This window comes from Belonocnema kinseyi, chromosome 3 (assembly GCF_010883055.1).
Source record: "Belonocnema kinseyi isolate 2016_QV_RU_SX_M_011 chromosome 3, B_treatae_v1, whole genome shotgun sequence".
NCBI classification, from domain to species: Eukaryota; Metazoa; Arthropoda; class Insecta; order Hymenoptera; family Cynipidae; genus Belonocnema; species Belonocnema kinseyi.
In genome coordinates, this window is record NC_046659.1 from 89956668 (window position 1) to 89981783 (window position 25116).

The 25116-nt window shown below is 26.7% G+C and overlaps 2 protein-coding genes across 3 annotated transcripts in view; one reads left to right on the forward strand and one right to left on the reverse strand.

Annotated features, from left to right (window-relative positions):
- LOC117169357 (tektin-2) overlaps window positions 1–17703 on the forward strand; it is a 22089-nt gene extending 4386 nt beyond the window's left edge. Inside the window, exons 2-8 of the mRNA XM_033355699.1 lie at window positions 5615–5717; window positions 5786–5948; window positions 9382–9642; window positions 12447–12617; window positions 14030–14252; window positions 17164–17387; window positions 17465–17703. Of these exons, the coding sequence (XP_033211590.1) occupies window positions 5672–5717; window positions 5786–5948; window positions 9382–9642; window positions 12447–12617; window positions 14030–14252; window positions 17164–17387; window positions 17465–17666 (1290 nt within the window). The 5' untranslated portion in view covers window positions 5615–5671 and the 3' untranslated portion in view covers window positions 17667–17703. The remainder of the gene's footprint in view (window positions 1–5614; window positions 5718–5785; window positions 5949–9381; window positions 9643–12446; window positions 12618–14029; window positions 14253–17163; window positions 17388–17464) is intronic.
- Window positions 12897–25116, reverse strand: part of LOC117169354 (U3 small nucleolar RNA-associated protein 6 homolog) — a 27338-nt gene continuing 15118 nt past the window's right edge. The window contains exons 6-10 of one of the 2 annotated variants that reach the window (XM_033355693.1): window positions 24126–24468; window positions 19790–19960; window positions 19467–19641; window positions 17749–18096; window positions 12897–13045 (exon numbers count right to left, since the gene is read on the reverse strand). In XM_033355693.1, the coding sequence (XP_033211584.1) occupies window positions 17750–18096; window positions 19467–19641; window positions 19790–19960; window positions 24126–24468 (1036 nt within the window). In that variant the 3' untranslated portion in view covers window positions 12897–13045; window position 17749. Of the gene's footprint in view, window positions 13046–17696; window positions 18097–19466; window positions 19642–19789; window positions 19961–24125; window positions 24469–25116 lie in introns of those variants that run through there. The other variant, XM_033355694.1, reaches the window with a different exon arrangement.

Consider the following 25116-nt stretch of genomic DNA (forward strand, 5'->3'; position numbering starts at 1 on the left):
CAATTTCTAAACCGCCATTTTAAATCTGCTATCTTTAATTTAAACATTTCCAAATTCTGACTTCAATTTCGTAATCAGCAATCCCAAAAAAGCTCGAGTAAAAAGTTTCAAGCTCATATATCTCTTTATTAAAAATGTTGAAATCACCATCTTGAATCCGCCCTCTTGATTGGCAAATTTAAAAATTCTGACTTCAGATTCGTAATCAGCGATCCCAAAAACCCCCAAGTAGATATTTTCAAGCTTATATAACTCTTCTTTTCAACATTTTGAAATCGCCATCTTGAATTGAAAATTTCGAACTTCTGACTTCAGATGCGTAATCAGCGACGCCAAGAAGCCCCAAATAGAGATTTTCAAATTCATTTATCTCTTTTTTCTAAAATTTTAAATCGACATCTTGCATCCGCCATATTGAATTGAAATTTTCGAAATTCTGACTTCATATTCGTAATCAGCGACCCTAAAAACCCCGGAGTAAGAACGTTCAAGTAAATTCACTGATCAGAAAAATACGTACAACAAAGGGTTAATCTAAAAAATACAAGCATTTAATGTTAAATTATATAACATATTTTATTATTAATAAAATAATAAACCATTATAATTATAATAATAGGAAATTGTAATTATTCACTTGAAGAAACGATGTGAAAAGTATTGCTTTCCCGAGCGTTTTCATAAGTATTTTTTGACGATGCCTGCTTAATAAGTTACTTTTCACGGTATTTTCATGAATAAGGTTTTTTTTTCACTGCGTTTTCACAAAAAATATATTTTTTCATGACGTTGTCACGAGTAAACTTTTTCCTCATGGCGTTTCTTAAAAAGGGTTTCTTTTCGCAGTGTTTACTAAAATATTTTTTTATCGCGGCCATTCAATGATGCGGGCATTTTTTTTTCATAGTATTTATACAAAACGTGTTTTTTTCACAGCGTTTACCAATATGTATTTTTCTTTACAGTGCTTACTGACATGTATTTTTGTTCATCAAATTTTATAGAGATGAGTTTTTTTTCATGGCGCTGTGATAAGAAGTGTTTTTTTCACAGCCATATAATTGACGGGTTCATTCTCCTAAGCACCGGCGATATGTATAACTTTGATTAGAATTAAAAAGCAAACATTTTTAAACACTAGTACATCTACGAAAAAAAATTCAATCCTAAAAGAAAAAATGTACAGACACTGAAAAATCTCATTCAGACAGAATAATCATTTTTACATTTAATCCACATAATGTAATGGTTATAATTTTGGTTGGATTTTCTCTAGACTAAACTTCAGTAAAAAATTCAACAATACTTATAATAATTAATAGATATTATGCTGTGTAATTAAGCACGTTATATAGATTAAGTAAAAGAATTAGTAAGTATTTGTGACGAACTTTGATTAATTTTTTTAAATTATTAAAAATGAGTGTGTCGACGAAAAAAACTCGACTCTAGAAGAAACAATGTTCAGACACTGAAAAATCTCATTCACACATAATGTGATAGTTATAAATTTGGTTGGATTTCCTCTGGGCTAAAATTTAATAAAAAAAAAGTTGACTTCTAATAATTAACAGATTTTAGGCTATGTAATTAAGCACGTTATGTAGATTAAGTAACGAAATTAATACGTATTTGTGAAGATTGAAATTTCGTGAATAAAGAGCTACACCTTTCTTATATTTATCGACTTTTTTCCAAATTTACAAAGGAAGATTGTATTAATTTTTCTGTTAGGAAATTCCAACAGTTTCACATTCAATTAAAGACTAAAACACTTCAGTTCACTAAAAGTTATGATTTCGAATCGAATCGAGGAATTTCAAAATGCAAATCGTTAAAATTAATTATTTTGCCATTAAATATTTTCAAATTTAAAAAACTCTCAATTGTAAATCGTAAAACTGGTGAAACTTTAAATTGTACATATTGACAAAATCTGCAGGGGGGGGGGGCAAATTTTACACACACTCAATACCTTCTCCGATAAGGATGTAAAAATTATGTAAAATACAAGTTTGACAATTTAATATGGTGAAATTTTTATGATTTGCATTCGGAGTTGCTTTAATTTGGAAGATTTAGAATTAAACACTTGACTTTTGATCTTCAAAGTCATCAAAGTTTAAGAATATTTATTCATAAATGTTTAAAATTGACGAATTTGCAATTGTAACTTTAAAAAATGATAGAATTTTAAATAATTAAAATTGAAGAGTTTTTAATTTCGATAATTTACGATTAAAAATTCTTATGATTTACATATTCTAAATTTCTTCAATTTGGAAAATAGGAATTCGAATAGTTTTGAAATATATATAGAAGTTTTAAATAAATTTCAAAATAAGAAATAAAAATTTGGAAAGGTATAAAAAAAATGTTTACAAAATTTAGATTTTGGAGGATATATGAATACAATTTTAAACCCTTTTAAAGGGTTTAAAAGGTTTCAAAACAAAATTTCTTAAGATTCCTGGACATGTTTAAAATGATTCTTTATTTTTTGTTTTGATTAATTTTAAGAGAATATTGAAAAAGATAAGTTTGAAAATTTATCTCTTTTGATGGAAACTTAATCTTTTTTTTTAATGAAAATTGCAACTGTTTAGCTTATAATGAAAATCTTCTTTGGTTGATAGTTAAACTGTTTTGTTGAAAGTTCGTATTTTTGCATTAATTAAATTTTTTTATTTTAAATTAAAATATTTTTTAGGTTTAACATGATCTAAATTATATTTGTCGTTGAGAATCAATCTCTTTTGGTTGACAATTCAACTACTTGGTTAAAAATTAAACTACTTTCTTGAAAATTCACTTGTTTGTTAAAGATTCATCATTTTAGTTTGAAACTGGTATCTTATTTTATAGAAAACTTCGTTTATTTTTGGAAACTTTTATTCTTTTTTTATTGAAAATATACTTAGTTGTTTGTTTTTAGTTTGTTAAAAAAGGACTTTTTTTTACTAAGATTCATAATTTAGTTTAAAATTCCTCTTTTTGGAAGAAAATGAATGTTATTGGAAGAAAATTTATATATTCGGTTGAAAATGAACTTTTTTTCAAAGTTGATATTTTCTAGACGAATTTAATTGTTTTTGATTTAAACAATCTTTCTCTTTAGAAATTCAATTACTTGGTTAAAAGTTGAACTGTTTGGTAAAAAGTTATTTTTTTTGTTGAAGATTCAGTTTTAATTGAAAATTCGTCTTTGTTAGTAGAAAATTAATCTTTTTGGTAGAAAATTCGTGTATCTGCTTGAAGATTCAACTATTAGGTTGAAAAAAAACTTTTTTGCTATACAATTCGTATTTTTAGGTTAAAAAATTAAACCGTTACACTACACAGAAAATATTTTGTCTTTTTTGGTTAAATATATAATTGGTTCAAATTCAATCTTTTATGCCTCAAAATTGAAATATTTGGTTAAAGACTAACTTTTTTATTGAAATTTTAATTTAAGCTATCTAAAATTTAAAAAATATTCTGAAAATTATATTTGTGGGGCATTCCACACAATATTTGCCACCCAATTTTTTTTCATGTAAAATATGTTTACATTCTCATCCGAAAAGGTATTAGATTTGTGTGAAATTTGACCCCCCCCCCTCCCTATTTTTGTCAAATGTCCACGTTTTGAGACCCCCTGAATCCGAAAAACAGGTTTTTACGAATGTGTCTGTCTATTTGTATGTCTGCCTATGCATATGTCTGTCTCTAAACTCGATAACTTTTGAAAAAATTAATCCATCATATTGGCCTTTGGTACACTCGTTTAGTGTCCTAAACTAAAGTTCAAGTTTGTTAGCCAGCCATTTTGGAAAAAAAAATCAAAAAGTGGACACATTTTGAATATTTTTGAGACCACTTTTTTAAAAATTCAAGAATAGAGTTATATAGCATTTATATATTCTCTAGCAGTTATATATAGCATTTAAAAAATTCCAAAAAACACACGAAAATGAACCTTTTAAGCCAATTAACGGACGATATGAAAAAATGATAAGAAAAGAAAAGGTTTGATTTCTAAATGCCCTAGAAGATTATTATAACAAATTTTTGAATTTTCTTGATTAATCAAAAATTAAAATTTAGACAGCATCAAAAATAATGGAAAATCCAAAACTTACAATTTTGCATGTAACATTTTTACAGTATTTCAAATATTCTCAAATATAATCATGCATTTAAAAAAAAAAGAACAATATATATATATATACACATAATTTAGAAGCCAAAAAACGGTAAGGCTGCTCAGACGGTATGTGTAAAGTTTAAATCATAAACAAAACATTGGAAATGAGCAAATTCAGTTTATGGAAAAACGACAAAAATTGCAATAAACAATGAAACTTCGCCTGTTTTAATACCAATGCAAGTTACGAATTATAATAATATACATATATAGGAATGATATAAAATTTCAGGGATAAACTCGAGTGTGAAGCACGAGATACGTGATGAGAATGTGTTGGTTAAAGCCGAAGGAGCTTTAACAAAAGAGAATTTACAATCACCAAATTACTGTTGTCGATACTTTCACATTTAGTTTTAAAAATTATGTGCAGAAATATCGAGCGCGTGGCGCGAGGTAAATGCAATATCCAGCACGAAGTGCGAGGTAAATGCGCGATGATAATGTGCGCAAAAAGCGGGCAGATTTTTTTATTTTAATATGACATGCAAATTTTTCGACAAAAATTTAAAAAAAAATTGTTTGTTCATAAAAAAGCACCTTTTTCAATTGCTTATACTGCAATATTAAACAAAGATATATAAATTCATACAGAAGATAAAATGTGGGCTTTTCCTCAACTTTCGAATAAATTATACTAAAATCCACTTTAATTATTTATTTAATAATTTAAATCTAATATTTATCAACAAATAGATTTCTTTCAATTTGGACCTGTTTTTAAAATTTTATTTTAATTTTAAAGAGTAGAATAAACGTTTTTATTGATCTGGTAAAAATTTGGGAGTGGATATTCAAATACTTTCGAAGCAATTAATTTTTGAATAGCGGCTCGCGCGCGCGAAGTTCACCGCAGCGCGACTCGCTCGGACTGGGCCTCAACTGCCTAAGCGATAAGTAAAACAAAACCATCTACTTGCAAAATCGTATATTTTTATGTTGTTAATTTAACATATTCAAAATGTATTGCTATTCAAAAATTCATTGCTTCGAAAGTATTTGACTACCCACTCCCAAATTTTTACCAGATCAAGAAAAACATCTAGTTCACTCTTTAAAATAAAAAAATAAATAAAAACAGGTCACTTCTTTGTTATATTGAAATAAATATATACGTATCGAATATTTTTGAGCGTTAGACAATAAAAGAACATATTTTACGTGAAAAAAATGGCTGTTGGCAAATATTGTGTGGAATGCCTCTAATATAACTTTGAAAACAAATAAACCTAAAACATTAAAATTTTTTCGAAATTTGTATATTGTATTACAAATTATTATTAATTTTTATTCAATTTTTTAATTTAATTATATCGTATTTATTTTATATTATACCTATATTTTTATTGATTTTCCTTTCAGCTGTTACCACAGTAACCAACTTTGTTTACAGTGGTTGACAGTGATTTACACTTCGTTTTTTAGGCATCTCATATTATTTTTCTTCTAAAATTCTTATTTGAGAATTACATTTGCCTCATTATGGCAAAGTCCGTCACTACATACGAAAAACCGACTCCACATATCGGTAAGCTAAATGCCATAATAATTCACATAGGGAAATATTATCACAGTTTGAAATAATAATATTAATAGGTTTGGCCGATTGGTACGCGAAGCAATGGGAACTTGAAAAAAGTGCTGAAACGAGAAGATCAGATGCATTCGATTTACGCAATACAGGGAGGATTATTCGAGCAGAAACTCAAATCAGAACAGAATGGGATACTCGCATGAACAATACGAGATTGGAAGACAGGTTACTATACATTAGTTTCATGTTTTGAGCACAATAAATGTACTAATATCAGACTTTACACTCTTTCCCGTATTCCCCTCCTTATCCTCTTTTCACAAAATTCTTTTTTCTTCCCACTTGAAAAGTATTTCCTGTTTTTCACCTTTACCTCGTTTTTTCGCTCAAATGCGAACTAAAATAATAGAACCTAATAAGAAAATCCAAATATTTTCGTTAAAATTTCATTCGTTTGGGTTGAAAAGTCTAATATTATATTATTTTGTTCAGAATTCATTTCTTTTAAATAAAAAAGTCTACTATTTGGTTGAAAATTTAACTATTTTGTTGAAAATGTATCTTTTTTGGCCAAAATTTAACTTTTTGGTTTGAAAATTCCACTATTATTTACAAATTTATCTTTATAAGTTGAAAATTCAACTTTTCAGGGTGAAAACCAATTAACGTTTTAACAAAATTTTTATTTTTGACTTAAAAATATTTAAAATAGTGTTTTTTTACTCTTAGTATTCGTTTTTTGGTTGAAAACTCTTCTATTCCATTCTTTATTCAGAATTCATTATTTTGGATACAAATTCTACTATTTGGTTGAAAATTCTACCATTTGGCTGAAAATTTATCTTTGTAAGTTGGAAATTAAACTTTTTATGTTGAAAATTCAATTTTCGTCTAAAAATATTAGTCTTTTTGACATGAAAATTTTACAGATTGTTGCACTGTACCTTTAGTATTCGTTTTTGGTTGAAAAGTCCACCTTTTATAGTTTTGTTTAAAAAAATCTACTATCTGGTTGAAAAATCATCTTTTTAAGTAGAAAAGTGATCTTTCTTAGTAAAAATTGAACTTTTTTGTGGAAAACTCAACTGTATTCTAAAAAAAAATCATTTATTTGCTTGAAAAATCAACTACTTGGTTAATAGTTCAAGTTTAATTTTCTTTATTTGAAAATTCATCTTCGTTAGTTGAAAATTCAACTATTTTGGAAGTGAAATTCGTCCTTTGGGATTGAAAAATCATATTTTTTTATAAAAGACATACTTTTGGCAGAAGTCATCTTTCTCAGATGAAAATTAAACTATTTTATTAAAAAATCTTTTTTTTCGAAAATTCAACCTTTCTTATCAGAAAGTTCGTTTTTTCGTATTAAAAATTGAACTTTTTTGGTAAAAAAAAGTTATCTCTCTGGGTTGAAAATGACTCGATAATGACTTGAAAATATAATTATTGGGTCTTTAGTTCAAGTTTAATCTTTTATGTTTGAAAATTCATATTTGAAAGTTCAAAATTCAACTATTTTGTTTAAAAAATTATTTGTTCTATTTAAAAATCTAAATTTTTCAAATAGAAAATTCGTCCCTTTGGATGGAAAATTTAACTTTTTTTGGTAGAAGAGTCATCTTTGTTAGTAGAAAATGACATTTTTTGTTCAAAATTCAACTGCCTTTTTTAAAAAATTGTCTTTTTGACTTTAAAATTCGACTAGTATATTGAAAAATTATATTCCTGGTCAAAAATTCAACTTTTCAGGATGAAAAAATCAACTATTTGGTTGAAAATTTAATTACTTTATTAAAATCTCAACTATTTTTGACACGAAATTTGTCCTTTTGCATTAAAAATGTATCTATTCGGGTAGAAACGTCATATGTCTTGGTTGAAAGTGACCTGTTTGGTTGAAAATTCCACTTTTAGGGTTCAAAACTCCACTATATTTTAAAAAATGTTCCTTTTAGTATTCGTTTTTGTAGTAAGAGTCTACCATTATATCTTTCTTGGTTAAAAATTTAACCATTTTGTTTAAAAGTCATATCTTTAGATTCGAAGTTTAACTTTTCGGTTGAAAATGTATCTTTCTTCCTTGAAAAATAACTTTTTAAATCAAAATTCATTTTGGGGGGGCTTAAAAGTCGACGGTTTTTAAAAGTATTCAACTTTTTAGTTTGAAAACTTAACTCCTTTCTTAAAAATTAATTTCTTTTGGTAGAAAATTGTTTTTTGTCGAAAATTCAATTATCTTATTGATAATTCATCGTTATTGGTTGAATTTAATCACTTTTTTGATATAAAATTAAATCATTTTTTTGTTTGAAAAATCCACAACTTGGTTGACACTTGCACTACTTACTTAACATTTATTTTTTTGGTTGAAGTTTTATATCTTTGGTTAAAAAATTCAACTAATTTGTTAGAAATTAATTTTTTAGATGAAAATTCAACTGTTTGAATTTTTGAAAATTCTTTTTTTGTTGTTGAATTCAACAGTTAACAATTTTTTTTTAAATTAAAAATAAAAATATTTTTTTTTAAATATCAACTATTATATTTTTTGTTAAGAATTCATATTTTTTGGTTGAAAATTCAAACCTTTGATTGAAAGGCGAAATTGTTTGATAAACAATACTTTTATTTGGTTAAACATTCATCTCTTTTGTTAAAAACTTAAACTAATTTGTAAAACGTTCTTTTATTTTTGTAGAAAATTAATGTTTTAAATTGAAAATTTAATATTTTGAATTGTTGAAATTACGTATTTTTGATTCACTATTTGATTAAAAAAACACTTTTTTGTTTCTTCGTTGACTCATAATTTTTACTAATAATTCATTTCTTTAGTTAAAAATTTAACTATTTTGTAGGAAATTCGTGTTAAATTATATTATTTATTTGAAACTAACTTCTCAATCTGAAAATGTAACTATTTCATTTTTTCTTGAAAACGTATCTTTTTTAGTTGAAAATTCACTTACTTTTGACTACTCGTCTTTTTTTTTTTGAAAATACAATTATTTTTGGTTTAATAATACCTCTTTTTTGTTAAAAAATCATATCTTAAATTAAAAACTAAATATCCTGAAGAAAATTCGTCTTTTTGGCTATAAAATTCAACATTCAGAGCGATATTTTTTTCTTTAATTGCTGAAAAATCTTTCCTAGTTGAAAATTCAACTATTTTTATAAAAATTCCTCATTTTTATTTGAAAATAGGCATTTTGGTTTAGGATTCAAATGGTTTATTTCAATATTCGTATTTTTTAATCGAATTTCACTCTTTCTTCTTTAAAATTGATGTTTTTTTATTGAAATATCAACTATTATATTTTTCGTTGAGAATTCATAGTTTTTGGTAAAAACTTAAGACTTTTTTTGTTGAAAATTCAACTATTTTGTTGAAAATACAATATAATTCGACTTGAAACCTTAGGAATTTAAAGCGCATTATATTGAATTTAATATTGTATCTACATTAACTTTATTGTAAACCATTTATTCCCCTATTCTTCCCCTACTTTCATGAAAAATCACCTTTATCCTCCTGTTTGAGGTCATTTTGGGGTGTGAAGTCTATAATTCTGATTTATGTATCAGTAAACGATACACACTTTGAAATATCAGTAAAGTTTAAATACTTTATAATAATTATTATTATTACTTTTAGAGTGACAGAGTTATCTCGATGGGAAAATTTGTTACAATCGTTATTAGAGCGTCTGGAATTAGAAATACGTCTTCTGAAAGATGACAAAGCCGATACGGAAACGGAACTCGAAAATCTGAATATACCTGTGCAAGTAACAGCTCAGTGCATTTCTATGCGTGATTGTCGAAGAGGCACTGAATTAACCTATGACGATGGCGATACAGAGCTGAAAAAGGAACTTTGCGTTGTGGAAGGAACGAAAAATACACTGACAAATAGGTAATTTTATCAAAGAAAACTGACATATAAAATGCATACATTCATTTATCAGGGTTGCTGCAAAATCCTAATTTCTAAATTCCCCGACTTTTCCGCTCTTTCCCCTGACCAGTTTCTCATTTTTTCTAATAATTTACAAATATTGTTTTAGGTATAAAAAACAAACCTATCAATAATTTTTATACAGAAAAAGGTTTGTTTCTGCATTTATTTTAATAACTTTTAGTAACAATAGTTGTATCGAATTTTATAAAGGGTCATCCACGAATTACGTAACGTACTCGTAAAATACATGAATTTTCATTTAAATGGTTGAGTTTTCAACTCAGGAAGATAAATTTTGAACCAAGATTGGAAGAATTAATTTTTCAGTTATAACAATTGATTTTAAACCAAGAAAAAGAAATATTTAACCCAAGCGATGAATCGTAATAGTTGACATCTTCACAAAAAAAATATTTTAATTTTCAAATCAAAAACAGTTGAAATAAACGAAAAATTAAGAAATTATTTGAATCCTAAACCAGAACAGACTAATTTCTACACAGAAAAAAGGAATTATAAGCAAAAAATATTTTTCAGTAAATAAAGAAAAAAAGTCTGATAAAAAATGTTGAATTATCAAGCCAAAAAGACGAATTTTCTGTAAGATAGTTGATTTTTCAACACGAAGATATGAATTTTTGACGAAAATTTGAATTTTTAACTCAAAAATATCAATTTTTAACCAAGGGAATTTAATTTATACAAAAAAATCTGCCCGCTTTGCGGGCACATTCTCATCGCGCGCGACGCACGCGGCTCGCAAGTTTGAGCGCGCCTAGGGCGCGCAACAGTTGGATCTCGCGCTTCGCGCTCGGATATTTATTCTTTGCATTTTTTTTTATTTTACTTTTTTCAACGTTATTTTTCACGAATAAAACAAAAAGTACGCGTCCTATCAAAAAGTGATTCTTAACGAAACTGTAGATCTTTTTTGGGATAACCATTTTTGTTAATTCATTTTTTTTGTATCCTACATAGTTTGTCCTCAAAATGGATTTTTTTCCATTATTTTTTGTGCAATAAAAATTTGAATTTTCGATTTTTTAAGAAAATCCAAAAATTGGTTATGATAATCTTGTAGGGATTTCAAAAAAAATGTTTTTCTTCTCTTGACTTTTTTTCATATCGTGCGTTTTTGGTTTTCGGTTGATTATAAAAATATTGAAACCGCTATAACTCTGAGAATTTTCTTTTTATCGAAAAAAGTCATGAGGATAAATTGTGTGTTCTTTTCAATACTATAAATATCCGTACATAGAATTTTCAGATTCAGAAAAAAGTGGTCTCAAAAAATTTCAAAATGCGCTCACTTTTTGAATTTTTATCAAAAATGGCTGGTTAACGAACTTGTCCTTTCTTTTGGGACCTAGAAAAAGTGTGCCAAAGATGGATTTGATTCGTTCATTTTTTCGAGAGTTATCGTGTTTACGGACGGACAGACAGACAGACGCCATCGTGAAAACCTGATTTTCGGATTCAGGGGGTCTCGAAACGTGGAGATCCGTTGAAAAAGTGTGATGTCAAGTCTCCGACAATTCTAATACTTTCTCAAGCATAAATGATGAGAATGTAAAAATGTGGAATAGTTTAATTTTTATTTAAAGAAAGTAAATTTTCAATAAAAAATAATAATTTGCAGAAAAAAATTAATTTTTATCCAAAAAGGTAATTTTATGAACCAAGAAGATTAACTTTTTACCGAAAAAGATTAACTTTGAACCAAATAGTTGAATTTTCAACTGAAGAAGATAATTTTATTTTAACTCAAAAACAGTTGAACTAAACTGAAAATTACGAAAATTCAACTAGTCAATTAGTTAAATCTTAAAGCAAAACAAAATAATTTTCACACAAAAAAGAGGAATTTTAACCCAAAAAAGATTTTAGAGTAAACAAAGAAATAAAATTTAATCCAAAATGTTGAATTTTCAAGCCAAAGATACGAATTTTCTGCAAGATAGTTGAGTTTTCAACATGAAGATATTTTTCAATCACGAAGATTAAATGTATACAAAAAATAATAATAATTTTCGGAGAAAAAATAAAATAGTTCAATTTTTATTTAAAGAAAGCAAATTTTCAATAAAACAAAATAATTTCCAGAAAAAAAATTAATTTTCAACCAAAAGATCAATTTTCAACCAAGAAGATTAATTTTCTACCGAAAAAGATTAATTTTCAAACCAAATAGTTGAATTTTCAAAATAAAGAAGATAAATTTTCAACCAAACATAGAATAGTTAAATTTTCAGTAAAAAAAGAAAATTACCACAAAAATAACAATTGTCAACAAAACAGTTTAATTTTAAGCAAAGCAAAAAACATTTTTTATCTAAATTAATGAATCGTCAACTAAAAAAATTAATTTGTATCAAAGTAATTCCAATTTTAAATAAGTAATTAAATTTTCAACCAAAAAAGAAGAATTCTCAACGGAAAATGTACTATTTTATATTTCAAACGAAAAATATTCTTATTTTAAATAAAAAAATTTTTTAATTAAACCAAAGAGATCAATTAAAAAAAAATTTAATCCTCAACGAAAGAAGATTAATTATCAACAAAACCGTTGTGATTTTTGACCAAAAAAGATACAATCTTTACCAAATCTCTACGAATTTTCGATAAAACAGTTGAATTTTTAAGCAAAAAGAATGACTTCCTGATTTTCTGGAATTCCTTGACCTGTAGCAACCCTGTTTATGCATTTAACAATACTTTATTTAAGTCTTATTTCTAATTCTTCTCACCATTCTCAGAGTGCAAGCCGCTTGGGAAAAATTGAATCGCTTAGAAGAAGTAAGATTCAAAGTCAATTTGGATTTGCAGGATAAACGTGAAACTCTTGAAATCGACCGAGAAAACTTAAGTTTGGATCGAACTTGTGCTAACCTTAGTTACAAACCGGACGCCCTGAGAACTCCTAACAAGTAAATAATTACTTTTTTTCTTATACTCAATTCAAACATTTGAAGGGTGTCACGGCATAACCATGCAAGTGTCATTTTTTGTTTAAACACGTTTGATGGACTTAAAAAATTCTTTAAAATTCGACCGGACATGGTAATGAAATGTAGTATATCCAAATTCGAACAGAAAATGGACTTTTATCTCGATAAACTGTGATTAATCATACAAAAATTTAAATCTTTATATTCAATTACATTCTGTTGTTGAACTAAATAGCTAGAAAATACAAAAAAAAAACTAAAGATTTTCTATAAAATAACACTGCAGTATTGTAAAATCATTTTTTTATAAATGATTTTGTTCAATTTAATGTTGAGATATTCAGCGTTCTAGTTGTCTCGTAATGCGCTTATCATGTTTCAGGCATATGCTTTATAGTAATCGGGATCTAAAAAATACAAAATAAAATCCATAAACTTACACAGTTTTGACAGCAGTTGATTTTTGACAATTTTCATTTTGAAAAATATTAACTTTTTCGAAATTTTTTTTATTGAAATCTCTAGAGTTCCATCCAATCTCGAATTGAATTTCTCTTTTTTTTTTATTCGATTTTTCATAAGGCTTTTTCTCCTGTAAAATTTATCTCGATAGACTTATTTGCTTTTGCAGCGACACCCTTCATTTGTTGAGATGGTTTGGAAGGGTGGCCGCTGGACCAGAAAAACCGGGAAATGACAGTGAATTTATTTCTTGACTGGGCATTTTACAAATTTTTAGAAAAAAAAATCTGACCAAGTTTGACTTCGACAGTTTATTAAATAATCAGTCGAATTTTTATTATTTTCAATTATGATATGCAGTTTACAATGCGTGATTCGAAAATCTTTGAAATTAAATTTTTTAAATGCAGTTTTGAAGGCTTAAAAACTTAAAAATTAGTAGCTTTTGGAATAAGTTCGTATACCGTCAAAATCCGGCAATTCGTGTTGAAATTAAGGCCCACGGCCTAATTTAAAACAAAATATTATAAACTTTTTAAAAATTATGAAAAGCTTCAAAAGAATAAAAATCATTTATTTAAGATTCCTAGGAAAATTGAAAAGACTTTTTACTTGAAAAAATAATTTTAAGAGAATATTTCAACAGATTTTAAAAAATTGTCAAAAATTTAATCGTTCCATTTTTTATATTTCTAGCTTAAAATTGCTTAAAATGATTCGCAGCTCAGTTTTTATTATTTGAAGAATTTTTAGCTTTAGAGTTCACATTTTTTAATTTCATGATCCGTGAAAAATGTTTGCGAATCCGGAAAATGCCAGAAAATGACCGGAAATTTTTATGTGATTAAAACAGTCACCCTGGTTGTGCCATGTTGAGAGAATATCTTCAATACTGAAAAATAATTAAATATGACTAACTAATTTCGCAGCTCAATTTCATACGACACATGGCTCGAACATTGTCGGCATATAAAACTGTTAGCAGATAATGAATTGAGCGATACCTACAGTTTCCGAGAAGCTATTAGAGTTATTAGAGAAAGAACAAGAAACAATATTAGAGCTCAACAAGATTTCACGGATTTTACTCTGAGAAAAAGAATTTATCAAACTCAGAAAGCTAAAAATGAATTAGAATGGCAGAAACTTAAGGTACTCTGTTTTTTTTTTATTTGACATTTGAAGTCTTATTACTTTAAACAGGTGGCTGAAAAATATCATTTTCAAAATTCCCTCACTTTTCCCTGATCAATTTTTCATTTTCTCTGATTATTAATATTCAAAGACCAGCATTTTAATCTTGTAACCTTTTGAACATATAATTTTTTTCTAAAACGAAATAAAACAATTTCATATTAAAATTGTAAAATATCAAATTTATTTATGTCAACCTTCAAAGATGAATTTTCAACCAAATTTTCGAATTTTTACAGAAAAAACATTAAACTTTAGCAACATAATAATTGATTTTTTTAAAAGACAGTGGAAAATCCAAATCAAAAAGGATGAATTTTCTGTGCAAATTGGCAAAGTTTAAACAAAACAGTTAAATTTTCGCCTAGAAAGATAACTTCTTCAGAAATTATTTGGATTTTCAAAATAGTTGACTTTTAAATCTCAAACGATTAATTTACAGCAAAAATTTTAATTTTCAATCAAGAAGAAGTTGAACTTTCAACCTGAAGAGATGAATCTCAAATAACATAATATAATACTTGCATTTTCAATAAAAAAAAAAAGATAAAATTTCTACCAAAAGAGATGAAGTTTAAAACCAAAATGACAAATTTTCAAAAAGATAATAAATTTTGTACCAAAAAAAAGACAAATTTTTAACAAATTACAAGAATTATCAAGCAAATAGTTTAATTTTTAACTAGAAAAGATAAAATTTGAACCAAAAATAGAAAACTAACATTTTTAGCACAAAAAAATCATTTTCAACGAGACAGTCAAAGTTTCAACTAAAATAATGAATATTCTAACAAGAAAAAAACAAATTTTCAACAAATAGGGATTTTTCAAGAAAAAAGATTTTTAAAAGTTCATAAAAAATGTTAAACTTTCCAGTCAAAAGACAAAGTTCACTTTAAAAAAAATCAACCAACAATGGAAAAGTTATATTTTCAGTTTAAAATTAAATTTTTAAAAATTTATTTCAACCTACAAAGATAAGTTTTTAACCACATTCTCCAATTTAAAAAAATATTAAATTTCAGCTAAAAACAGTTGCATTTTCAACAAAATAATTAAATTTTCAGAATACAGTTGAAAAATAAAATCTAAAAGGATAAATTTGTTGTCCAAATAGACGAATGTTCAACAAAGCAGTTAATTTATCGACTAAAAATACGACTTTTTCACAAAATACCTGCGTTTTCAACAAAACAAAATAATTCTTCATCAAATACTTGAATTTTCTTCATACAAAGGTAATATCTCAACTTAATAGTCGAATTTTAAAGCAAAAAATATTAAACCTTAACCAAATGCGCTGCATTTTAAGCCTGAAAAAATTCATTCTCAAATAATATGCTGTAACAGTTGCATTTTTAACAAAAACAAAAAAGACAAAATTTCTACCAAAAGAGATTGAAACCAAAATGACGAATTTTCAAAAAATAATATTAATTTTCTACCAAAAAGGACCATTTTTTTACAAAACACATACATTTTCAAACAAATAGTTAAATTTTAAAATGAAAAAAGATACATTTTAACCAAAAATAGAAAATTGAAATTTTAAGTGAAATTTTTTTTTTTAATTCAGCGAAATAGTCCAATTTTCAACCAAAGAGATGAAGTTTCAACTAAAATTATGAATTTTCCAACAAAAAAAGACTAATTTTTAACAAATAATAATTTTTCAGTGAAAAAAAAAAAATTCATCTAAATTGTTGAACTCTCAAGCCGAAAGACAAATTTTCTTTTAATAAGTCGAATTTTTAACAAAAAAGTTAAATTTCAACCAAAGAGTTATATTTTTAACCAAAAAAGGGGTCATTTCTGACCAAGAAAATCAGTTTTCTACCATAAAGACTAATTTTCATCGACAAAAGATAAATTTTTAAATAAAAATGGAAAATTTGCTTTATCAGTTTAAAAAATTCATTTTAAACCAAAAAACTGAATTTTCTAGTTTAATTTTCAACAAAAAGTTAATTTTCTGTCAAAATAGTTGAAATTAACCCAAAGATGAATGTTTAAAATTTCCCTGACCATTAATATTAAAAAACCATGAACTTAATTTTGTAATATTTCAACATAGAATCTCTTTTAAACGACAAAAAATAATTTCAAATTAAAAATACAACATTTCTAATTGATTATCTTTAAGGGCATGTGATACTTACAGTTTCCCCGGCTTTTTTCCCACAAAAATGAAAATTTTTTAAAACTGAATTCGGAGATGTTATAAAATATCATAACGGACGTTTCCGAACTATTTTTTGAGGGATAATAACAAAAAAATTTATTGTGCTAAATAAAAATTGTATGCATATGTATTATTTTGAGGTTACGTCGTTTTTCATCTCTGCCTTTCCAATAATCTGGAAATTATTTATGAAATAAACTTTTTTGATTGCCTGCAAAAAGAGTTCCGGGAGATTAGTTACTATGTTTATTTGCAAGTCCAAAGTTTTCGGCCAAAAATATTGTATAGTTTGGAAGTAACGCTCGGATGAATTGTAACACACATAACCTCCAAATATACACACACGTTGTTAGCAATATCAATGTTTGGAAAAAAAACACAAATAAAGTGGGCGGGGACGTCCGTTAGCATGGTCGCTATCATGTCCCAAATTTTTAAGACAAAATATTGATTATTAAAGAAGAAAAGCCGTCGGAACCTAAAACTGGTAAAATCGACAATTTTTTAAGTATCACATGCCCTTAACAGTTATTTAAATATCATCTTACAGAAATTCTCTGAAGTTTGAAAGATTTTTTTTCAAAATCCCTGACTTTCCCTCACCAATAAAATTCCCTGGCTTCCCTTATTTCCAGGTTTTCCCTGACCTACGGCCACCTGGACTCTAACCTAAACAAATTTTATTAGATGCAAAGAGAAATGGACACTCTTCAAAAAGAGTTAACTCGACTAGACAAGGCACTTTTAGCCAAAACAGATGCTATTAAATGTGCGGAGACAAGATTAGAAAATCGAACATGTCGTCCTGGTTTTGAATTATGTCGAGATGAAAGTGAAATTGGGCTAAAAGAAGAAGTACTCCAATTGCGGCAAACTAAAGAAGACTTAACTGAAAGAATAAATTGTGCCAAGTGAGTATCTCAGTCATGAATTACTTCACAATTTATCTCCAGCACTTAAAGCAAAAATATGCTTTTTATATTTCTAGAGCAACATACAATGGATTGGAATCTTTATTGATTCGAATGGATAAAAATTTGGACGACAAACAACATTCATTAATGACTGACATTATGTGTCTTGATATGCGGTCAACTTTAAAAACTGGTGATCGAGCAAGACTTGCGAATGAAACCGACCGAAATATTGTATTGACCCGTATGGAAAAGGAAATCCCTCGTGAAAATTGAACAAAAAGGAGCCAGAATTAAAGACTTCTATAAGGAACTCTAGCTTTTATTAATATTTTTCATCAAAAGTGATGTTACAAACCTTAAGACTTTTGCGGCATGCTTATAGAGCCTGGATCTGCTTTTAGCAAACTGTATTCGGAGATAAATTTATCTACCAACGGTGCAATTAATGCTTTAACTGCTCGTGTGTGTATCTTAGCTGACTCGACAGGATCGCCGTGATTCGTCTCGAAATTTACGAAATCCATCCAAACGTCCATGTTAGTTCCACCAAATTGCAAGATGGCTATTTCAAAACATTCTCGCACCTTCCCCACATTTGTTTCAGGTTGCATAATCTCAATTTCTATCATTTTCTTGTGTAACTCTATACAGTAGGGTGGTTGCAAAGATATCCTCGAGTAGATATCCCGTGTCTCGTGAATATCTGAATAAAAAAAACGTGTATTCAGTGCACAATTCTTTCTTAATAAAAACGCATATGGATGGAAATAAATCTGTTGAGAATATAGTGTTTCGCAAAGATTTTAGATAGATTTAAAACATTTCACAAAGATTTGACAAAGACTGCAATAATTTTTCAAAGATTTCATACAAATTTCACAAATATTTCAAAAAGATTGAAAATATTTCATAAAGATTTTGGATAGATTTGAAAAATTTCACAAAAAATTGACAACGGTTGCACTAATTTTTTAAAGAATTCATAAAGCTTTCATTAATTTTCTAAACCAAAGATTTCAAATATTTCGCAAAGATTTTGATGGATTTGAAAAATTTCACAATGAATTGACAAAGGTTGCAATAATTTTTTAAAGATTTAAAAGACTTTGCAAATTCTTCAAGCATTTTTCAAAGATTTCAATAATTTCACAAATATTACCGAATATTAAAAAAATATTTCAAATATATCGCATATATTTTTAAACAATTCACAAAGATTTCACAAAGATGTCAAAGGTTTCAAAGACTTCACAAAGACGTCAAAGATTTTGGATAGATTTAAAACATTTCAAAAAGAATTGACAAAGGTTGCAATAGGTTTTTTAATATTTCATAAAAATTTCATAAATTATCTAAACCAACATTTTGGAACAAGACTCCAATTTGTTTGTCCTTTTTCCTCGAACGAAGAAAGAAAACCTTATTAAATTTTGAAATGTCATAAAAATGTTACAAAGATTTCAATTATTTCGTAAAGATTTTGAATAAATTTAAAACATTCCACGAAGATTTGACAAAGACCGCAATAATTTTTCAAAGATTTCATAAAAATTTTATAAATATTTCAAACAGATTTAAAATATTTCAAAAAGATTTTGGATAGATTTGAAAAATTTCACAAAGGATTGACAAAGGTTGCAATAATTTTTTAAAGATTTCATAAAGATTTCAGATAGATTTAAAAGACTTTACAAAGACTTCAAGAATTTTTCAAAGATTTCAATAATTTCACAAACATCACCAAATATTTCAAAAATATTTGAAATATTTCGCAAAGATTTTTAAACAATTCACAAAGATTTCACGAAAATTTTCCAAAGATTGCAATTATTTCCCAAAGGTTTCAAAGATTTCACAAAGATTTTAAAGATTTCACAAAGACTTCTATCATTTCACAAAGATTTCAGATAGATTCCAAAGGTTTCAAAGGTTAAAAAGATTTCAGATAGATTTTAAAAATTTCACAAAGGTCACAAAGGTCAAAAAGGTCGAAAAAGAACAATTTTTTAGCTGAAAAACCTGCAAATTCACGTGGATTTTTGTAGTTGTAAATTCAAAAATAAAAACGCTTACTTTTACTCAGCACTGCCCACTCTAAGTAAGTAGTCTTCATATCCTTTGCTACATGTGGAGGACCAAGTATCGCTGTCTGAAAAAATTCTTCAGTTTTTTCCGGATTTTTTGCTTGAACATGTAGTAACTTCATTCTCCACAAAGATAAAGACTTCTCTCCTAGTAATTTCGTTGCCTGAAAACAGAACTCTTTTAAAGAAGATAATACATAATACAATAAATTACTATGTAAGAAATCGCCCTAACTTCATGATGATAACTTTTAAAAAGGCTTTATTGGTTTTTCAATCTCAATTTTGTATCATAATCGGGACTTTTAGTACCTGTGCAAATATTTCATCTACAGAATCTTCAGTATCAGTTGCTAACAGGTATTTTAGCCTGGAATGCCACAATTTTTCACTATTCGGTAAAGCTTCAGTTGCATGGCACAAAACTTCAGCCAGTTTTTTCTGCGAAGCATCGTCCTTTTTATCACTATTTAACAACCCAATCTAAATAAAAGAGAAGAAACTAGTCAAACCAATCCGTAATTATGAAGAAATATAATTAAAGATGTATACAGGTCACGGACTCATTTGGAAAATTCAAAGTAGTGTAAATTTCTGAAACCAGAAGAAACTTCTTGAAAGCTCTTAAAATCCGTTAGAAACATTTAAACTCTCAGAAATCCCTTGGAACGTTTTAAAAAGCTTTAAAATTCCTATCAACTCCTTTCAAATCATTCAAAACAGATGAAGTCTTCTTTTAATCTATTAAAATCCCTGGAAATCATTTAAAATCTTTGAAATCATACGGAATCTTTTTAAATGCCTCTTATTCTTTAAAACTCTATTAAATCCTTCCAAATTCATTTAAACTCTTTGAAATTCCTTGGAATATTTTAAAATGCTTCAGAATGATTTTTCAGGGTGGCCGTTTTAATCGAAGAAAAAAATTCCCAGTCTATATTCTAAACATTTTTCCATATAAAGTAATAAACAATAAACAACCAATTAAAGCATTTAAAGTGGAACCCTTGAATTCCAAAGTTTTAAAATTGAAGTTTTAAAGTTTTCAATTCAAAAAATGTGTATTCAAATGCTCAATAACTTACATGTATAAACTAGAAGGTACTACCACTTTTAAGTTGAACAGTTTTAAGTTAAATGCAAATAAACTGCAAAATGTAGAACTTTGATAAATTATAGAGTTCAAAGATTTAGAGTAAGTTCCAAAAATATAAATCCGCGTTAAAATTTTCAATAGTCTAAATTAAATAATCAAGCAATCAACTTTAAAATTTTTCAAAATTGTATTATTTTAAGTAAGTTTAAGCTAGACACTATAAAAATTTTTAAATAATTTTTTTAACTTAACAGTTCTTACATTAAAAGTTAAATAGTTTTTATTTTAAATAGTCTAGGCATCCTTCAAATCCAAATTTAAAATCATTTTTGAATTTTTGTCAAAACTTTTAAATATATATCAAAATGAACTGAATTTTTTCTATAACTTTTAGAAAATCCTACAAATTAAAAAAAAATTAAATTTGAAATTATAAATAACAACAGACCATTTATTATTTGTAAAAATATTAGAGTCATTTTAAGAAATATTTAGAAGATTTAAAAAGATTCGAATTAAATTTAAAACTTGAAATAATTTGAAATTGAAAATGATTTTTCATTTTGAAAAATTATTGTAACAGAAAGTTTAAGAAGATTTTAAGAGATTTAAAAAATGTTTAAAGAAGAGCATGAGAGATTTTAAGGATTTTATTTAATTTGCTGGATTTTAAAAAATTTTAGGAAAATTTCGATTAATTCTAAATTATATATAGAAGTTCTGAAAAAACGTTAACACACTTCGTTTAAATTACTTAAAATAATTTCAAGTTTTTAATTAATTTTGAATCTTCAAAACTTGTACATATCTCTTGAAATTACTCAATTTTTTTACAAATAATAAGTGTTCAATCGTTATTTATGCGTCAAAATTTAACAAATTCACTTATAAATTAAACACTTTTTAAATAGAACTTTTTAAATAGAAAATTGTAACGCTAAAAGTTTAAAAGGTCTTCGAAAATCTAAAGATTCAAAGCTTTCTATGTAAAAAAATTGAGTTCCAAATTTTTGCTTTTAAATATTTGGTTTCAATTTACTCGTCTTAAATGAACGGTGAAATATTGCTAAATATTAAATACTTATTCTTTTTCTATATTGAGAAATTTCAAATTAAATGGGATAAAAATTAAATAACTTAGACTCACAATATTTTAAATTCAATAAAAACCTTCAATTATGACTATATTATCATGGATTTATTATTAAGTTCAAAATAGTAAAATGCAAGTTTACATTTTCTAATAGCTGAAATAATGAATAGAAATAATATATTAATAAATTTATTTAGTAAATTTAATATAAAAAAATAATATGAAGGAAGACCTGAAACTCTGCATTGAAAATATATTATTTTGAAATAAAATTATCGGAAGAAATGATATTTAATTTCAATTCTTATCAAGATTTTCGGATTTAAGCAGTTATAATCTGAAAATGATCAAATTTTGAATGGATCTAGAATTGTTTGGTCAAATCAATTATTGATCAGATTTCTATACTTAAAGTACAGATCCATTTAAAAAATAATTGATTTATTTATATTTACAGTTGATAAAATAAAACTGTTTTTTGTCAAAAATGTTCAACTTCACATGCTTTTAATTTTTAATTGTTTAAATCCTCAAAACTGCACTTTAATTATTTAAAAATGGTTGAAATCAAAGTTGACCAAATTTGCATTTTAAAAATTTTGTAAAATTTCCGGTATAAAAATAAATCCACTGTCATTTCCCGGTTTTCCCCGGTCCCATCAAATTCCCCGTCATTTCCCAGTTTTCCAGGTTTCCCGGTTCAGCGGCCATCCTGATTTTTAATCTGTAAAATCCTATACAATCACTTCAAATCACTGAAATCAGATTAAAATTTTTGAAATCTCTGAAATTCCTTGGAATACTTTTAAATGCTTTAAAATCTCTATCAAATCCCTGTAATCAAATGAAACTTCTTGAAATATTTTTAAATTCCTTGAAGTCATTTAAAATTTTGAAATCCCCTCGAATCTTTTAAAACGATTTAAAATCCTTTTTCGTCTGTGAAACCCTATCAAATTCTTTAAAATCCCTGAAATCAGCTGAAACTTCTTGAAATCTCTTAAAACCCCTGGGAATTATTTTAAATCTTTGAAATCCCTTGGAATGTTCTAAAATGCTTTATAGCCTTTGAAACAAATAAAAAATACTTTCAAACCCCACAAAATAGATGAAAGTTTTTGCAATCTCTTAAAATCACCTGAAGTCATTTAAACTTTCCGAAATTCTTTCGAATCTTTTAAGATGTTTTAAAATGCTTTTTAGTCTTTGATTCCCGATAAAATCCTTCAAAATCCCTTCAAACAAAAGAAACTTTTTGAAATCTCTTTAAATTCCTTGAATTCATTTAAACTCTCCAAAATTCCTTGCAATCTTTTAAAGTATTTTAAGATTCCTTTTAGTCTTTGAAAACGCATAAAATCCTTTCAAATTCCTGAAATCAGATGAATCTTTTTGAGATCTTTAAAAATCCTTTGAAATAATTTAAAATATCTTAAATCCATCGGAATGTTTAAAAATTCTTTAAAATATAGAATTTGAAATCCGGTAAAAATTCTGGAATCAGAATAAACTTCTTGTACTCTCTTAAAATGTCTGAAAATGATTTAAAATCATTGAAATCCTTTTGAATGTTTTAAAATGCTTTATATTCTCTATAAAATCCTTTTAAATCACACGAAATAGATTAAACTTTTTTAAATCTCTTAAAAATTCCTTGAAATAATTTTAAATCTTTGAAATCTTTAGGAACTTTATTGAATGATTTTTAATCTTTGAAACACTGTAAATTCCTTTCAAATTCCACAAAATAGATGAAACTTCTTGAAATCCTTAAAATACTTTTTATTAATTGAAACACTATAAAATCCTTTAAAATTCCTTTGATATCATTTAAACTCTATGATAGCCATCAAAATGTTTTAAAATTCTTTAAAATATAGTCTTTAAAACCCCGTCAAATCCCGGAAATTAAATAAAACTTCTTGTAATCTATTAAAATCCTTGGAAATAATTTTAAATCTTTGAAATCCCTCGGCATCTTTTTAAATGCTTTTAAATCTTGGAACCCCTAAACAATCCTATCAAATTCCTGAAATAATATGAAACTTCTGACAACGTTTTAAAATCCACTAAAATAATTTAAACTCTCTCAAATTCCTTGAAATCTTAAAAAATTCCTTTTAATTATTTTAAATCTGTAAATCCCTATAAAATCGTTTCCAATCTTTGAAATCTCTTGAAATATTTAAAAATACCTTTAAATATTTTGAAAATCGTCGTAATATTTGAAATCATTTGAAAACTTTAAGAATCTTTAAAAAGCTTTCAAATTTTAATTTTTGAGATAGCGGACATATTTTTCTAGCAAATCATCGATGCAGTTTGAATACATGTTTAAAAAGACAAAGTGTGTGAAATAGTGTCAAAATAGTTGCCTTGTTACAAAAAAAAGTCTCATAAAATGTTAATAATATCATGAGTCCGAGACCTGGGTATAATAAGATTGATTGATTCCATACCCAGTGCAAGTAATGCTGTTCTTTCAACAGTTTAGCCTGATGGCCTTGAGATAAGGCCGTTCTTAACAATTTTCTTTTGAGATTTGGTAATAATTCTAGGTCTTGATTGATTTCTAATAAGCAATCAATGTAGAGAGACCACATTTCCTCGCTTTTTAGCTTTTTAACCGCTATCAGGTATACTTCATTGCAAGAAGTTATACGATCTCTCAAAGAATTCTGCTCTGTGCCGTCGACCTCCATTGCGGTATCATTACTAGAGGGATTTGGCAAACCTTGCAGTTCTCGACGAGCCATTGTATCCCAGACGAGAGGTTCGTTCATGTATTTTTTTACCATGTCGCTGAAATTGCATAGATTTTTCTTACCTACATATTTACAATAAGATGTTCTTCATGATAGATTTTATGCTTTATGCCCGAAATATCTCTTTTTATCAAGATGTTCTTCGTTACATCAATCTCTGCGTTTTAATATTAATATAAGTTATTCATATTCAAATGAAAACACGAGAACGATATCTGGATAAGGACCAAATTAATTATTTTTCAACCTAACAGATAAATTGTCTAACAATAAGATTAATTTTCTATCAAAAAGATCTATTTTTAACACAAGACGTAACTTTTCAATTAAAATAAGGAATTTTCAGTTTAAAAAATGAATTTTCAACCAATGAGATTAATTTTCTATACCATAGGGCGATTTTTCAACAAAATTAATGAATTTTCAATAAAAAAAGATAAATTTCCAACTCAAAATGGAATAATTATATTTTCAGTTAGAAAAATCAATTTTGGAGGGAAAAAATGAATTCTCAACAAAACAGTTCAAGTTTCAACCAAAGAAATGATTGTCAGCCAATGAGATGAATTTTTCACCAAGAAGATTATTAGTCCGGGAGCTGGGTATGTTCCCGTATGCATTCAAGAGGCAAAAGGTAAAAACTAGTTAATCTTATGTATTTTGACCCGCTGAATCCAATGGTACC